At 39.0% G+C, this 18,321-nt stretch overlaps 1 protein-coding gene across 4 annotated transcripts in view; it reads right to left on the bottom strand.

The window, feature by feature from the left end:
* Positions 1–6,543: 6,543 nt before the first annotated feature.
* Positions 6,544–18,321, bottom strand: part of ZNF217 (zinc finger protein 217) — a 28,589-nt gene continuing 16,811 nt past the window's right edge. For all 4 annotated transcript variants that reach the window (XM_034066779.1, XM_034066780.1, XM_005147565.3 and 1 more), the window contains exons 3-6: positions 16,428–16,553; positions 13,987–15,567; positions 9,996–10,124; positions 6,544–8,675 (exon numbers count right to left, since the gene is read on the bottom strand). In XM_034066779.1, the coding sequence (XP_033922670.1) occupies positions 10,015–10,124; positions 13,987–15,567; positions 16,428–16,553 (1,817 nt within the window). In that variant the 3' untranslated portion in view covers positions 6,544–8,675; positions 9,996–10,014. The remainder of the gene's footprint in view (positions 8,676–9,995; positions 10,125–13,986; positions 15,568–16,427; positions 16,554–18,321) is intronic.

Here is an 18,321-nt window from a genome sequence, read left to right as displayed (position 1 = left end):
AGCTGGTTCAGTTGGGTTTGCTTGTTTTTTGTTTTTTCTGCTGCTCCTTAAAACTGTCTTGATTTAATAAAAGTTCAATGTTTTCATAAGAAAACCAGGCTGGGTGGTTTGTGATTCTTTATGTACAACAGGGATATTGCATTATTCAACAATTCAGGAATAAATCTAATTCTGCCTACCTTTGCTGAGTGGTTTACAATTTAAATGGCTGGTCTGACAGTGAGGTCCGGGTGCTAAGGAGACATCGATTAGCCCTGGAAGGGCACCAGGGTCACGGTACAGAGGAGTTCAGGCGGGGCATCAAGAAGTCTGGGGGAGGCTTGGCCAGGGGTTACCTGGCCTTCCTGAGACCACAAAACACGAAGGGCCCACTCTTTGCTCTGAGGTTTAACAGCACAGAGGTGCCACTCGAGCAGGCTGCCCTCACATGGTCAGTGCCCTGATCCCCCCATGGATGAGGTGGAACTGGGGCTGGGGACCCCTCTGCTTGGAGCCATTGCTCAATACCTGGGCATGAATGTGGCTCATCCCATGTTTCTGAGTTGTCTGTGGCAGGGCTGCTGAGCACAGCACACCCGGCACAGCGCCCCAAGGGGATTCTGTCACACAGGGCACGTTGTTAACAAGATTTATGGTTGGGCAAACAAAAGTTTGGAGGAACACAAGGCAACCCTGCATACCCGCAGCATCTGGTCCCTGCTCACACTGCCTCCTCAGCCACAGCTCAGAGGCAGTTCTGGAGCAATCAGCGTTTATAACTGGGCTCCAGACCTCATGGAAAGAGAAGTAATAAGTATCACAAGAAAAACAGTCCAAAAATGGAATAGAAAAGTTCAGGCTGCATCAAGCTGGTACTTACCAGCGGCATCAAATGCGCAGCAAGATTTAGGCTACATGTACACAGGGGCTGAGCAGGCTCTTCCTCAAACTATGTCTGCTCACATGCCCTGCTTTTGGTGATCAGTAGCACAACTGGCACCACAAATGAGCAAGCAGGAAAAGGGATGTGCTCCTCTGGGATTCAGTAAGAGGATACAGTGGTAGGGTAAAGAAAGCACAAAACATCCAGCTCCCCCTAACCCAGGGCTTTGCAGCACCTTACACCAACAGCGTGCCTTAAAGGAGTTCTTAACCAAGCTGTGCTTTAAGGAAACACAGTTCAGATGCTGCCTTTGTGTTCCTCAGCACATCAGGCCTCTGCAGTCTTGTGGAGCACATCCACACCACTCTGCTTTGTAAAATTTAGGACTGGGGCAAAGTTTTCTGCAGGCCAAGCAGGAACCTGAGCTAAGACCTTGAATGCTGCCCCTGGTTGTTCTGCAAAATATACCTGATGCCCTGAAATACTGAGTGCATCACATATCTCGAGGGCCTTAGTGAGAAAGGAGAGAAGGCTTCTTGCAGAGCCAGTCAAGATAAACCTCAACACTAACAAGCGCATTTGGGAACAAGCCTGCCCACATGCTGGAGGTATTTATTGCAATGGTACTGTCACTAGAAAGGTATTTACAACATTTTTAATAGAGAAAAGACATACTTGTGCTGGTGAAATGGTGCTTTAATGGCTCTGATGCATTTAGGGGCTTTGTCTAGCTCTGGTGATGAACACCACCTTTGTAACGCTGGAGAGACTCTGGCCTGGGGTTGCTCCTAGAGGGACCAGGCAGAACTGGGATGCAATGCTGAGCTTGGACATTTCAGGTGCTATGGCAAAGGCAATGTTAAAATACATAAAAGACATACTGCCCAGAGAAATACACCTTAAATATGAAGTTACATGTTTAGAAATGGATGCCAGCTTTATGTTGATACTCAACTTTAGTTTAGAATGATGCAGGTATAGCTATGGTTCCCCAGTTTACCAGAGCTGGCCCTCCACCACGAAGCCCTTTTTGCTGGTAGATTATCATTGATCATCATTTTTAAAGCATTCACAACCAGATTCACTGAACCTGGCTTTTTGAGCATGCAGGTCAGTGGCATGATGCGGTTCAGGTGTGATTATGGTGTTCCCAAACTGGGCTTTGTAATTCCAGTGTCAAAATCACTGACAAGTGAAAAAACCAGAAAGCCAGAACCAAAACGTAATCTAAACCGTTTGAAACACTGGGACATTCGAGTGTTCCCATGTACTTGACAAGAACTGAGCAGCATCAAAAGCATTTAGGAATTCTGTTTGCTTGTTTTGCCAAACTAACTAATGAAATATCAATAGCTCTGGATAAACTCACCCCAGAATACACTCAGGTTAAATTAACAAAATGAGAGGCCCCTGAGCTTAGGAAAACAGCAATAACGCTAGGTTAGGAAAGGGGAAAAATCACATTTTCTATATAGAAAGCCCATCTGTAAGCAATTGTGCTAATGCTTTAAAGATGATCAGCTCGGGCTTGTGGAGTCAGGCAGGAAAACAACTCAAATTCTTATCGGGAAAGAAATTTTTCAACCTGAAAACAGATTCTGTCAAAATATCCAAGGCCCAGGTTTAGGTTCTGCTAAACCCGGACTTTTACAAGACCCAGTCTGAACAGTAACATTGAGCCCAGTTACCCTTTAACCTCACAGAACAGTTGGCAGAGGGAGGGAGACAAGAAATACAAACCCTAACACAATGCTGAGGGTAAATCAAAAACAAACAGCAATTACAAAGTACCAAATCTCACCTTCATTCAACTTTGTGGGTGCACAGAGCGGGTGCCCGATGCTACCTCTGGGAAGAGCCTTCAGCCAAGGCATTATTTGCACTGAAGTTTACCAAAAAGTTGAGCCTGGAAAAGGTGTTATCCGGACAATAATGATAAGGTCAAGGATGGAAAGCAGCAGATGTATTGGCCTGCTGGCTGAAAAGCTGCAGACTGCTGGGAGGCTGTGGTGGGAGAGAGCTGGAAGAACACGGGAGTTAAAAAGTGCAAGTTTGGTGAAAATCTGCTTTGGCATTAATTAAATTAATTCTAATTTCACTGAGTTGTTCTGATCTTCTCTTTCCTCTGAACTATTTATGCTCAACTTTGACATTAAAATTTCATTTGCTTTGCTCAGAATTACTTTATTTAGCAAAGTTTAATTAGATTTTTGAGCACATACATATATATATTAAAAATTCAGAAGTGCCCTAAACTGCAATAACATATTTCATGACAAAACGGGAGCTTTCTTTTTTATTTGATAAGAGGGGGCACTTTTTAAGTGAAAGCTATTCCCTGATTTTCCAGAATTATCAGAAACCTGAGCAGCCCGTGGTTTCCTCAGCTCAGATGGGTAACAGCGGCTCTGGCTCACTATTTACCACTTGTTCCTATAACTGCACTGAAGACAGAGGAATGAAATCCCAGAAAGGTTCTTTGTAAGTGATTATTCACAAAGACAAAAAGAAAGAATCATTAATTGGGTCATGACTTTCAGCGAGGATTAATGAAAATATTTTAGACATGTAAAATGAGTTGAAATTCCAAAGCGTTCAGTAATTATTTATCAGACCAGATTTGCAAATAGTTTCGTACCTAAGAACCACACGGAGAAATGTGTCTCACAGTGATGTGCACCATGTTATTAAATGCATCATTTAATTAATTGCAAACTCTCGAGCAGTCAAAAATAATGGTAGCCAGCAGCTAAACTGCACACTAAATCTGCTTTGTAGCAACACATTTCAGTAAATATTGATAGGGTGAGAAGAGAAAACCAGAGATAACATTTCTGTATCTACAGATTCCCTTCGGTTCATCTCACTTGTCAGGGAAGTTTCTTGGTTATGCTGTGATTTCTGCTACAGATTATTCAACTCGATCAACATCTTTCTGCGTGTATGGTCTGTTCCGGGGCATTCTGCGTTTGTGTTATTTGTATCCGCTTTTATACAGCAGCTAAGTAATTTAAGACTCTAAAGTAATCTCGGCCTTAGGACAGGCAGCCGGTCTGCCTGCTCTGGGCTCATCAATACCCTGGCTCGGGGAGGAAGGCTCTCTCTTGCCAACACCGCCATCTAATGCCCAAACACGCTCTACACTCCCATGAGCAGGAGGAACCCTGATGCTGTGACTGCTTTTTCTGCACCTCCTGATCACAGTCCTGCCCTTTCATCCACCACTGTAAGAGCAAGTAAGTGGGGTGATGCTTCCTCTTCTTAGGGGTGCTCCCCACACAGGCTGTTAGTAACAGCCCTTTCCCACCTTACAGAAGGAGAGATGTGCTTGTGAAGCATCACACGACAGCAGAAGTGACCTCCTCAGCTCAGTCCAGAGCAATGGGAGAAAGCTTCCAAAGAGGGAGCAGCATTACCAAAATCCAGGTTTCCCTAGTTCCAAGCTTCATTACGCTCAACCCAGCAGCCCTCCCCTCTGGAGTGATGCACCCATAGCTACTGGTCTTCCCAGTATTTCACATGCGACCCAATACTGGACTCTGCACCTACCAATGAATTCCAAACTATAGATCATATAAATGACCCTTGTTACAGATGACAATACATGTCAAAGTGGGCATGCTTGTAATTAGCTCATAGCTACTCAATCTGCATAATTACACATGGTAATCGTGCTGTAGCATGTTTGAAAATGCTGGATCTCATTTTCACCAGTAATCCTAAGTCGTGTGAATATCTTCTGCAGGAACTACTACTTTAGATGTTATGAATTAATATTAAGATTAAATTGAATTAAATGTACTGATTTTAATGTCATGAATGCACTCATAAGTATTTTTTCCCCTGAGAACCATCTGCAATTTAGAGACTTGCTAATCCTAATTAAATGCACTTTTCTCAAATGTGAGCAAATGAACAGAGAAATCTGCTCAGTAACACAAATGTATATTTTGATTTCACAAAGGGAAAGAAGAAACTGTTTTGTAATTTAATATTCTTCCTCATAAGAGAAAATGAGTGTTGCTTCTTCACGTTTTCGTGACATACAGTAGTCTATGTGTCTTCACTGGTAATTCATTAAAAGCCTAGGAAGATCCCTCAAACAAGTGTTTTTGATGCTGGTCTTACAGTGTCTGTAACTGTTATTTTACTTGTGTCTTCCAACATTTTAGACAGACCTTTTAAGTCCCCTGATACCTCCGAGCAGGGTAACAAACAGAACCTGGAACTCCACAGGTTACCATACAAAAGCAGGGCTTCACTGGCATAAGCATGGTGGAAACCAGAGCAACCCAAGGGGTTGAGAGCATGACTTACCAACACCTCAGCTCCAGCATCTTTACCAACCCCAACAGTGAAAAAAGACCCTTTACCCACTGCCTCCATATCTTTGGTTTTGGTCTTTCCCAAATCTTAGCCTTTCCATTAACCCATCTTTGGCTGGGAATAACCTTTATCTCAAAGGAATAGCAGAAAAAAAGTGTTTTAGCAGTATTAACATAGTTCACAAATGAGGAACTAATTACATGACAAAACAGACACCATAGTACCTCCAAAAATCCCACACTGAAGCATTTGAAGCCAAAAAGACTTTTCAACCTTCAGCTGAATATCCGTGTACTGGTTCTGTATCTAACACCTCCCTCTCAATCAGTTAATGAGATCTTCTCTTTAATATGACTTTTAATTCAACAGCTTGCACAACTCATAAATTGGTACGGCAATGCAGGCATCCAACACCCAAAGTCACTGGAATACATATTTATTAACTTTAAGTCAGCCTAGCTGATCTGAAACTACTAAAGGCATAATAAAGAAGGACTCCTGGCACTCCCAAGAGGCACCAAAGGCAAGCTGTGGTTGACCATAAAGAGGCCTTACAAAACCATTTCCAAAGCCAGTGACAGATCCACACAGCACATGATTTTATTAAGCTCCCACACTTTGAAGCTTTTATCCTCCCCAAACAGCACTGCATTTATTGAAGAAACTAGTCTAACCTGCTTCTACCAATCTTATCACGGCAACAAGCACCAGGCCAAGCACAGGAATCAGGAGCTGAACCTGTGATGTCAAGAACGCTGTGATCACTCATACAAGTGACCCTGAATACAGTTGATGTATATTGGGACTCTCTTCTGATGAGCTCCCTTTTCTCTCGAGATCTGATTGCCTTTGACAAGTCTTTTCTAGCTGTCTTTCAACCTCACAATCTAGTTTTGAGATATGGTCAGATCTGTTGGTGAGGTCTAACACCTCAGCTGAGTTCCAAGAACACATCGGACCGAGAAATTTCTCAGAACTCATTTGGTTTCAGAAACAGTTTAAGCCCATACAAACTCTGACGCCTCACCAATAAAACAAATCCTTGCTCCCCTCTCTTTTATGACCACAAAAATTGTATACAATAACTCAATTTCCTTTCTTGAAGGAAAAACAACTGAAAGAAACAAGTTTTTTTCATTATGTTAAAGCATTTTCCTCTTCAGCCTCACAGACTTTCTGGGAAGTGACTCAGTATTTTCATATAAGAAACTGAACAAAGCATGAATTTGGTTCTGGTTATTGGCAGGTTCTCCTTCTCCCCCCTCCCCAGCAGTGCAAGTATGACAAAAAGGTCAAGTGAATATCAGATTCCAGGCAACTCACTTCAAGCTTTAAAAGCAAGACACATAAACCAGTTTTGCAAAACACCAAGTCTATATTTACATCCACATGTAATAATATACTCAACTAAAGTGAAATACATCATAAATTAAATGAGTAATGTGTGCCTACTGCTTGATGACTTCCGGTTTCAACAATTAAAATAAAACAAAATGGAATGAAATAAATACATAAAGAAAAAAGGAAAAAAAAAATCAACAATTTGTACCTCTATATATGCACTGTTATTTCCAAAGAAACATACAAAACCAGTAGTATCCCAATAGTTAATACTGACGGGCAAAGTGTATTCTGAAGTACAGGGCTGAGCTGCCATGAAAAGAAGTCTTTACATGGACATTTTTCATTCCAACCCCAAGATACCTACCCCAAAAAAGCCTTGAGGGAAACTGTACCAGCATGAAGGGAGATTAAAAACAAACAAGTCTTAGGTGTTTTTGCTGAAACATTTTAAAACCCAGCCCCGTACTTTTAAATCACAGAACCCCGTAAGGTACACATGATCATTACAGCATGCATTCTATAAGACTCATTGAAAGATCACGCAAAAAAAATAGATTAACCATTTTCCAAGTGAATTCATCTTCAAAAAATAGGCTATAAAAGTGCAAAACTAGGAAACCAAAAATCTAGATTATGTACATATGGCTCAGCTTATGAACAGGAAGAATAGTGTACAATTTCCTGATACACAGCACTTCATTACATCGCCAGTTTACAGAGACATTAAAAATAGGTCCCATATACAGGAACTAAGACACACAACTGGAACATCTCAAGTTGCATAATGAAAAAACAAGAGTTTCTAGGATTTGCTATCTTACATTTGCTGTGTGAGGGAAGAGAGCAAAATGAACAGTGCAAAATTTTTCATTTTTGTTGTTTTACTAAAATATATGGAAGTCAAAGTCAGGTACAGAAGAAATTAAGTCTTGAAAGTACAGGCTTTGTGAGAAACAGCTAGGGAATGCAAGTCAAAATATGCAACAACTGTGCTTTACTGGCTGGTAACTGGCCATCTTCCCTTTACAAAAATTAAACTGCATGTGCATTAGAAAAAACTCTTGTTGTCTTCACACAAAAATAAAAGGAGATATTCTCCCATTTATAGGTTATTTCTCACTTATTTTAAACACCCATTAGATGCTAAAACTCGACATCAAGAAGCTTCCAAGCACAGTCAAGCAGGCTATAATATAGCCACATCCCTTTTTGAAGTCTGCAGATCCCATATTCATATTGCAAGTCTGTTTGTGACTTTACAGTTTGGACAAAGGTGCAAAGTAGTTTTTTCCTCTAAATGTAACTGTACTGAGTTTAGTACAAAACATTTGAAACATTTAGATTAATATTGTTTCTCATGCAAGTCCTAGGTCTTTGTTGCTGTAAAAGTTTGTATGTTGGTAGAGATGTTTAAAAGGCTTCTCTGAAGAACAGCAAGCAATGCCAAAAGAAGGATCCAACCACATTTCAGGAACACCACACTGAAATCCAAATGTCAAGTATTGCCTCATCCTTGCATTTAAAAATATGCTGGAAACAACCCCAGGGAAACAGATCCCTCCCCACCACATTATGGTCCAAACATATACAAGGCAGCATATACAACATATACAAGTAAAATGGCAGCACCGTTGCTTTGATGTTCACAACATTTATTAAATGGACAGTTTCAGACAGTTTATTTGGAAATTGTTTTTAAAAACTAACATAGTTCAACAGAAAAAAAGATGAGAAACTTTCAATCTTATGAAAAAGAAGCATTAAGCCAATAGGGTTTTCAACTTCGGTATTTAGTTACCTGAGGTGCAAGGATTATATATTCTTTCAAAGAGAAACTCTTCAGCAGCACTCAAGTATGTAAAAATATAATTCCTACCTAATATTTGGTCAATTAATTCTAATGAAAAATACTTAGAAGTCAATGTCAAGATAAACGTTCTCCACACACCTTCATAACCCAATTGTTTAGACTACTTTTTATGGCTATTTGGTACAAAATGTTAACAGAACCAGTATTATAAAACTGTAGTGTTTCTATATATAGTACAATCACAGCTTAGTTCAGTAGCTTTCACCATTCATTTTTCCTCAAGAGATGAACTGCAGGTGTAAATCCATAGAACATGCACTTGTGTTCTTAGACCTGGGGGGAGGAAAAAAAAAAAGAATAAAAATGAGAAAAAATATAGTTTTGTGTTGTAAAAATACATATTAGTACAACACATTTTTTGTATCTTTAAAACATGAAGGGAATTTCTTCCGCATCCTTCCATAAGTGTATTTAGAAATTGGTATTGCCACATAAGGTCTGCGTCTTTCATTTGCCAAATAAGAGCTGGCAATCAAGACTACTTTTGAAGATATTTAAGTCCCACATAGAAATACAGGCAGGAAGTTGAGTTTCAACAAGCAGAACTAGGTGAGAATATGCTTAGTAGGGGGATAGTAAAAGAAGATTAAAAGAATATCGAGAAATAAACCAATTTATTGGAACTAGATGATCTTAAGGTCCTTTCCAACCCTAACTATTCTATATTCTATGATAAAAGCTGTCAACTAGATATCAAATATCTCTGCTCCCCAGATATGCCAAATCTTTCCATAAAAGAGTGTGCTGGTCCACATACTATAGCATTCAAGACATTTCTCCTTAAATTTGAATGAGGGAAATTACCTGTAGCTCTGGGTTTGGAAAAAGCACAGAGATATATTTATTTATAGTCTTATAGGGCACCTATCTCTTTAGCAGCTTAAGAATGTTGCAAACACAATGGGGTGATTAAGGTCTGAGATACAGCTACACAACTGAAGAGATGAAACACAGGAATCCAGAATACCAGGCTAATTCTTTTTACTTGTCCAGTTTCTCTAAGAAGCTACACCCACCCCTCAGTTAAACAAAGGAAAAACTATTTGGAGTAACCTTTCCAGTACACAAAGATAAACTGTCCAGTAGCTATCAGCTACTTCTCCATTAAATAATCCATTTTAAAAAAAGAGTTTTTGTTTAAGGCAATCATCACAATCTTCAGAAGCTGTAAAATGAGTAACATCTACATTTTCAGGAAGGACTACCCAGCGTAACTTCCCATAGGATTCATGAATTGTGATAACAGCACTTCCTCTCTTCTTCTCCACAAAATGCTCTTCAACTCTCAAGTACTGGCTTAAGGGGAAAGCACCTCATTGAACTGGTATTGTAACTCATTAGTATATTTATCTACTTAGATCTTCCATTTCTTTTAGAAAAGCATCTATGTTTTTCTTATGCAAACCATTACCCCTATTCAAAGTAACTAATACTACTGCACTAGTATTTGAGTCACTTCATGGAAGAGAGGGAGTTTGTATTTTCAGCTGTTCTGGTTCAGACTTTCATGACCTCTTACCACGCTATGCAGCAACCTTTGATGCTGCAAGTACATGACACAACATTAACAATTAGATCAAAAGGTTTATTTACCGTTTCTTGAAGTAAATGATCAAGTCCTCTTGTCACTTGGTCGAAATTGTGCGTTACCAACGAAGCTTTCGTAACTTCGCTTCTGTAGCACACTGTTAGGTAAGTGTTGGTATGACACTGATCTCTTTCCTGACAAAAATTAATACAGAGAAGTTAAGAGTTATTTCCTGCTGATTAAATTTGTCAGACATTCAGTTGTGAGCAAGGCTACGTCAGCATCCAGAATCCCACAATACCACAGGTGCTAACACAAGTAGTTTCTCATCAGCAGGGCCCAAAAAAACAGATATTCCTAGTCCTAGTGAATATTAGATTAAATTTAGTATCCACCAAAAATACAGGGAGAATAACAAGTATTCATCATCAGATTTGTTCTAAGCTGGACACATGAGGTCCATCTCTCCAGATCTTGCTCATTTATTTGCAAGAAATTTCTTTGCTCAACTCATCACACAGCAGGCTTCACCGCAGAAGGATTAAGTGCTGTAGTACATTCATACATAGCATGACACCACCATATATATCTAGCTTCTGTATTTGTTTGGAAATTGAATTTTGAGAGAAAAACCAGGTATACTACATTATTTCAATCATAGATTATATGGCAACTGTGACACTTTAAAGAGTGTTAATACACATTTACTTGAAGACCTTTGTTAAGCAATTTTCAGTCTAGTATACAGGTAATTTCATGTTTATCTGAGACCATTAATTCAAATTTATAGATGTGAAATCAATGCCTGTTCCATACTAAGTCTTATTAACTTAAGCAAGCAGTCAAAAACACTTCATAAAATTAAGGAAAAAAGTCAGGAATCATTACTCCCACAGGATACAAAAGCCCAACTGCCATCCATATTCCATGAAAGCTTTAAATGCAGCATTGAAAAAACCTAGCAAGCTTTAATTAAATTAAAATGGCAAAGCTAAATTAATATTTCAACAGAATCTACAAAGCCATTGGAGTGTGTCATGAGCAATTGTCTTTAATTTGCAGCCTCTGCCAGATCAATCAGCCAACAGGTTATCCTTGATAGCACGTTGCCATTGCAAAGGCAACTAATTTGAAAATAACACAAACTGAGTGGTTTCAGAATGTTTCTGTCTCTTCAGGGCAACACAGAATGGCAGAGCTTACAAGCAGTAACGGATGGCATCATGCTTTAATCAAATTTGCCAAGTGGAACATATTCTCATGACAACTTGATCCAGCATTTAACATGCGACGCAACATGTTCATAGGACCTAAATAATGTTGCCACAAGGCACACAGGCCCTTAAAAAGGTTTGTCATCATGTTTTATAATATCACCAGAGTTCAATAGAAACACTACAGAAAGCTTCAGGTCTACACCTGCAGTACTTTGCATATGGTATCTTACAGAATACATCTTTGAGGACTTGAAACTCTTACATACAGTTGTACTTTTTAACAAAGGAAGAATCTGCAGAAGCTTTCATCTTCACAATCTCCACCCACCTTAAAGCTCCCATACTGAGAAGTTTGCCTGTCTGCTACTCTGTACCCTCTCTCAACTATCAAAGGCTTGGGTTGGGTACTTCTAGGCAGACTGGCTGGAAAACTAGGAAATTAGCCTTAACTCCCCACATTTTATCCCACATGCCTTTTATTGAGGTTATTAAGAAAACCCCATAGAGGAGGTCTTGTTTCACAACTCTTTCCACTACAGGTAACAGCCATAAAAAGTTGCTTTTCTTGCCCTGAGACAGCACCATGTAACAATGAAATCTTTATTTCCATGACAGCAATACTGTCAAATTAGTTGCAGCCATAGTTTTGAGAACTCTTAAGTAACAAGAAACTGTAGAAAGTTCTTGACTGCAAGCTAGTGTCTCCAAGCTTGCACCAAAGAAGAGGAAGGAAAGCCTACCACAGCGACTTTTAGGCAGACAGGTGGAACTTGCAAAAGAAGAACAAGGTGGATTCCAATGAAGTCATTGTTTAAAAATAATACTGCATCAACTGGCACATCAGCAGGCTAACCTCACTACAACTGCTGGCAAAACAAGAGAACTTCCCTATCCCCAATGTACAATAATGGTGGAAAGGAGTAAGAGACTGCCCACCATTTAGTCCTCTGGGCAGACTACTCATCTAGCTAGTTGAAGCTACAATAATTTTTAACTTCCCCCTTCCTGATTTCATAAAAAAATAATAGTCTTCAACATAACATCAAGAGCATTCCCTCAAAATCCTGAATCAACAGATATCAATGTCATTAGGTACAAATCCTCAGTCAGAACAAATTAACAAAGTTTAGTCTATAAGGATAGCCATGTCCTCCCTCAGATGTTGAGATCATAGATTAAGTTCTTAGTTGCTATAAACCATTAATTTAAAAAAGTAAATAAAGTCTTGCAAAACACTCTAAATTCCACAGCTGCATTAGTAACTTCTGTGCTCAGAAAAAAAGCCTGTATTTCATTCTCTCAGATCACTAGGAATCAAAAGACAGCAACATTTGTCCTTCTGCCTGTCCCTCTGCATTCTATGCATAACCTAGAGCCCATTTTACATTCCTCATAACAATTCATGGTACAGTTCATGGTACACAGACAGCACTCTTCATGAAACCAAGAATTAACTCCATTTCACAACCATTTCAGTGAGTCAACTGTGATGCTGGCTTTTCCTTTATCCACCCAGACTAGAAACAGAACTGTAACACTTTCCTTCATCCTTCAATAACCCACTAGCAAGCCTGAATATTTATGAAGCCCACAACCTTAAAACAAGCAAACAAAACCCAGAACAGAGTTAGTAAATACATTTTTGCCACATAACTAAATGCAGATTAGTATTTCACAGTTCACTCTGACCTAAGGTAACACACCCCTGCTTGTTATGAACCCAAGACTACTTCAGAAGAATAATCTGACTGCTTCGAGAGAATGGGAGTATTCAGAGTTTAAAAACTTAGCTGAGGCTTTAAGACACAAACACTCTTCATTTTTATAACAGGATCTTCATTTCAAAATTCAAAGTCCTATATTTATAGCCAAGTCAGTACTGACCTCAGCTCAAAGTCATAAATATCATCTTCTACAAACAGACAACTGCTTAAATATCACCTAGCACCTTTGAATCTTGGTCTCCTGCCAAGTTCTGAAAATGTTGACTGAGAACACAGAAAATGTGTATTTCATGAAAGTACCAGTTTTCCAAATACATCCCAAAACATTCATCTCCACTAGTCCCAGTTTTCCACAAAGCATTACAACTTAATGCAATGAGAAACCATGATTACAATAGCAGAAATATTGTCTTGATTTAACAAGGTATTGTTCCTACTAAAACCTAAATATTATAAAAACCCATTGAAGAACAGAGGTATAAGATTTAAATCAGTTTTATGATTTGTAATACACCCTTTTCTCCAACTGAAGGGAACAATTGTCTGTGACAACCTCTTTTTTGGTTTGGTTTTTTTTTGGTAAGAGGCTTTATTAGTATTCCAGACAGTCCAAGTCATCTTGTATATTAAACAGAAAGGCTCATTCCATATCCTGGATAAGCTAGCATGCCTGGAGTGCTCTGATGAGCAGACAATACATGTTTGCCATCAGAAACCCATGGCAGGGGAAGAGGAAGAAACTTGAGGAACTTGAAATACCTCTTTAAAATTCAGACCTACCATGCTTAATTCCCCAAGCCAGGAGTTTGCTGAACTTGGATTTTAAATTTAAAACCCAAGCACTTGCTGGACTTGGTAAAATGCTAAGTACAGTTTTATTTTCTCTCTTTCAAGGTGGGTATGCACTTATTTATATTTCATTTGCCTTTCTCTGTAACAGTTTAAGACATTGCAATGATTTGAGACAAGACCAGGTTGGACAGAGCCTTGAGCAGCCTGGTCTAGTGGAAGGTGCCCCTGCCCATGGCAGGGGTTGGAACTGGATGATCTTCAGGTCCCTTCCAAACCTAACCATTCTACAATTCTATGATTTAACTAGGAAGGAGATACAGTACCTTCTACTGCAGAGCTGGTTACTTGGCCATTGCTAGATCCACAAGAACTGTAAAGTGATCCAGAGCTATGTTGCTCATAATGTTTGAGAACAGTCAATGCATTAGGAGGATCAATATCATCTGAATTCAGAAGCCCTTGTTTGGTTGGCAAAACAGCAGGTTTGGTGCGAGAACATTCCTGAGGTAGCAGATTTGCATATCTGTTTGCAGCACGAAATCTGCCCATTTCGTATCTTCTGTAATTAGCCATTGGAGAGTCAGTATGTTCAACAGCTAACAGATTAGGTTTCATTCGTTTAGAAGATGGTTCACCATAGTCTAGATTTACATTGCTCACAGATTTACCACAAAGATAGTCTCTTCCTCGATGACAAGGCCAGGTAGATTCATTTAGGTGGGAGTCGAGAGCCGCATTCATACTGCTGCTTATTAGACCAGACTGAGACACTGGGACACTTGGAGCTTTGAATTTAGATTCAGATCTTTTTACTCTGTCCAATACTGGAGAGATACTGGAACTGGAGTGCATTTCTTGCTGAGGTTGTCTATAGTTATTTGCCTGAGCTCCAGTATTACTTTGCTGTTTATGAAACTTGAGGTTACTTGGGGCTGTGCTGCTTGAGTCAGTCACGGAAAAGAGAGGGACTTTGTTCTGTGGAGGGTGACACTGTTTAGCTTTCCCTGTTTGCAACTGTTTTTGCTGTGTAGATAGGGAAGCCTTACTTCTATAAGTATTAAAAGAGAGAGGAAGCACATCTTTACCAAGCAGAGCTGGAGGGCATCCAGTGCGTCTGGCTTTAGCTAGAGCCTTGTTTCTACAGCCATTTTTGTTAATGGTGTCAGGATTGTATTTGTGCATCAGCCTCTGGTGCATCATTAGGACTTCTGGGTAAAATGTTCTGTAACCACAAAATGAACAGGTGCTGGGTGCTAGCAGGTCTTTAGTTGAAACCACTGAACATTCTTGTGAAGTCCCAACAGATAAGTTCAAGGGCTTTTCTTGAGAGTCCACCACAGGTTTGTGTCTGTAGGTTCCAGTGCACTCTTGCACATCATTCACAATTTTTCCACCCTTTACAGCACAAACATACTGGACATCATCTCCATCTGATGCCACAGACTCCCTTCTCTGTCTTTTATAAGGAATACAAGGCTGAACCGCCTTTGTTTCCTTCTCAGCCTTTAGTTTTTCTGGGTAAGGAGTGGACACATTCTCGTGTACTTTAGTTGAATTGTTACAAACAGAACCTTTGTTCAATTCCCTAGAATTATTTTTCATTTTTAAAAGGACTGTGCTGCCTATTGCATTGTTCAAGGACAGAACTTCCTTTTGCTGCTTGGTAGCTGGGCAGCACACAGCATCTTTGGCACAATCAAAAAGCTTCTTCGAATTTTTGGTTTCTTGAGCACCAACAGCAGCCAGCAAGAGCTCCTGACTCTGCAATGAAACTTTGCTGTCACTTTTCACGTCTGCTGCACTATCAGCTTGCTTGTCCTTGTGATGCCTCTCTAAATGATACCTCAGTGAAGTTTTCTGTGCTGCTGCGTACTCACAGAATTCACATTTGTATGGTTTTTCACCTGAAACACAGTTTTATCAGTCAATAATTTGACACAATTTGATTGAAGTCTTTAATACAATTAAAGACATGGGAATAACGTAGACTGCGATACAGTAAAATACTATATTTTCCCTGACACATGCTTCTAACTCCCAAACTCATTTAAATCATTCAAAGAACTACATCTCTCTACTTTTACTAACTACAGTGACATCTTCTGGCTACAATGAAGATATTTTCCATACACTGGCTATGTATGGAGATGGTAGCTGACAATATGTTTGGCAGAGATAAGCATGAAGTATAACTGTGGGTCAACTCCAACAATTTGTAGCCCTAGATCATACCACAAGAATGCTATTCAACAACACAAATGTTACAGTTCATCTATAAATAGAACCAATACAAAAGAAACAGGGACATATATTAACAGGAGTAGAAAGTTTGTCTGGCTATGGAAAACAAGAAGTTGAACTGAAAAACAGACATAGCTTTTTCCCAGGTAGCAGCAACTGGCAAACGGTGAACTTAGTACTTGGGAAATAGGTTGTTTGGTTTGGGTTTGTTTTTTTGTATTAAAAAAAAACACACCACAAACCCAAACCTTTTTGCTAGGCTGCTAAAAGCATAAAGAATTGATGTTTTCAAATACATTGTGATCTTAACAGTAACGTAACTAGCCCTATTTGAAATTATTTACACTGATGTACATAATTCCTTCTAAGAAATTTCAAACGTGGGGGTTTTTTTTTTCCTAGCATTAAACTTTGTTCTTAATATCAGTAATTCTTCAGTAATTTTCTTCAGCAAAACCAAACATTTTATCCAACTGGGTTCAGCAGACTTCCTTCCCCTCCCACAAAGGAGAAGCCCATTTACCTGTATGAGTTCTGAGATGAATATTGAGGTAATAATTTGAGCGAAAATACTTTCCACAATAGCTGCATTCTCTGGAGGCTCCAAGGTTTTTAACTTTTGCTCTTTCCAAAACTTCTTCATGTTTATCTTTGGAAGAAAATATAGCTATATTATGAAGAGCAAATGCAAATTTGGAGTCTCATTTAAAACTATAAATATCTTAACTCTCTTTTTTAAGGAAAAACACAGAATTATGAACTGTTGTAAACTCCTATAGTCTATAAGCATTTCGTGTTCTGTACTGCTGCACACTTAGCAATCAAAAAGAATTAAAGAGGTTTCCATTTATGTCAAGTAATACTGTGGTTAGTGACTGTAATGGAGTGAAAGAGAACAAACAAGACACAAAGCTCCGTCTCAGAGAAGAAAACAAAAACCTTTGTCTTTATTGACCTACAGGAACTTGATGGAGAATGGCCCATAGCAGAAATTATAATGGGTTTAAACTGTGTTCTTTTATTAAAGGGAGTACTTGATAAGTGTGAGCATGATCATTCAGACTATAAAGGTGCTCAACATAGCATGGCATAATTCAGGAAGGTGTTCTGAGGAAGGAAGGCAAGAAGAAAGATGAGGTTTCTTATTAATTGTAGCAATACTATTATTTCTGTGCTACCTAATAGAATGGCATGCCTGTAATAATGACCACGTTGGATCTAATGAGCAATATTCTTTCACTAGAAGCACTAATACTTAAGCTTTGACAAATATGGGAGTAGGAGAGTGACAGTGGTTGCTAGTTCTGTGAAACGTGTATTCAAGGAATAAATTCACTGATTAAAAACTGGTTCCACTCAAGTGTAAACAGCAGCAGTTACCACTGGAGGGCGGCAAGTACAGCCTAATGTCTAACAAGACGGGAGAAAGCTTACACACAATACACCATTCAAATCAACATGATTTCTCTGTCAGGCTGAATTGAAAAAAAACCATCAAAACAACTTCAGTAAAATATCCAAATCAAAGCTGACTAGAAAGCTACAGGGGGAAGAGAAGGAAGGAGATGCTTTGCTTGAAACTGATGTTAGATATATAACAAATAGGAACTTCTAGGAACCATTTTAAGCTGTGTGTTGTAAAGTTCCTGTATTGGAAATGCTAAGTGTGGCTAAACTATAGACAAGCCATAGCTGTTTAAAACAAACATAATGTCTCAATAAGCATGACTCAGCATCCCACAATGAAAGCTGTTGTAGTTTAGGATAAGACACTGAGAAACAAAACAAGCAAGTTAACATTAGGTAATAATTCCATTCCTTTGTTACTGGAGGCAAAATAAAGGGCTGCACATTACCAGAAATGGAAAAGTCAGTTGTGTTTGCCAGGACATTCTGTACATTGTGTCTTTTCTTAAGATTATGCAAGTGTCTGTTCTTTAAATGCAGACTCAAAGCTTGTCACACACTAAGGTCCTAGATTAGCTAGAAGAATTTTCCTGTTCCTTTTTGTCCCCAGACACACAATCTTTTTCAACTAAGGAATCATTCAGTATCACTTGTTTTCCTAAGACACTGTGAGATGCAGAATTTATTTTTGATAACATACAGACTGAACCCATCAACTTTGTTAAAGAGAACTTTAAGCAATCCTTCAGGGAAGAGGAGTTAAATATATGCCTCTCTTACATACATGATGTCCACATATTAATAGCTTGCATACATGTCCTTACGCAACTAATTTAAAATTGCTGGTTCTGACAACTTACATACTGTTCAAAAGAAACATAGAACCTACAGTTTGACAGAAAAAAGTTTGGAACTATTCTTTACTTGACAGGGTCTTAACTGCTGCTATAAAGCATTGGACATTTTCTGCCCTTTCTTACAAGATGCATGGAATAAAAACGAAGCTGCAA

This window comes from Melopsittacus undulatus, chromosome 10, assembly GCF_012275295.1.
Source record: "Melopsittacus undulatus isolate bMelUnd1 chromosome 10, bMelUnd1.mat.Z, whole genome shotgun sequence".
Lineage (NCBI taxonomy): Eukaryota > Metazoa > Chordata > Aves > Psittaciformes > Psittaculidae > Melopsittacus > Melopsittacus undulatus.
This window is presented reverse-complemented; position numbering and strand designations above follow the sequence as displayed.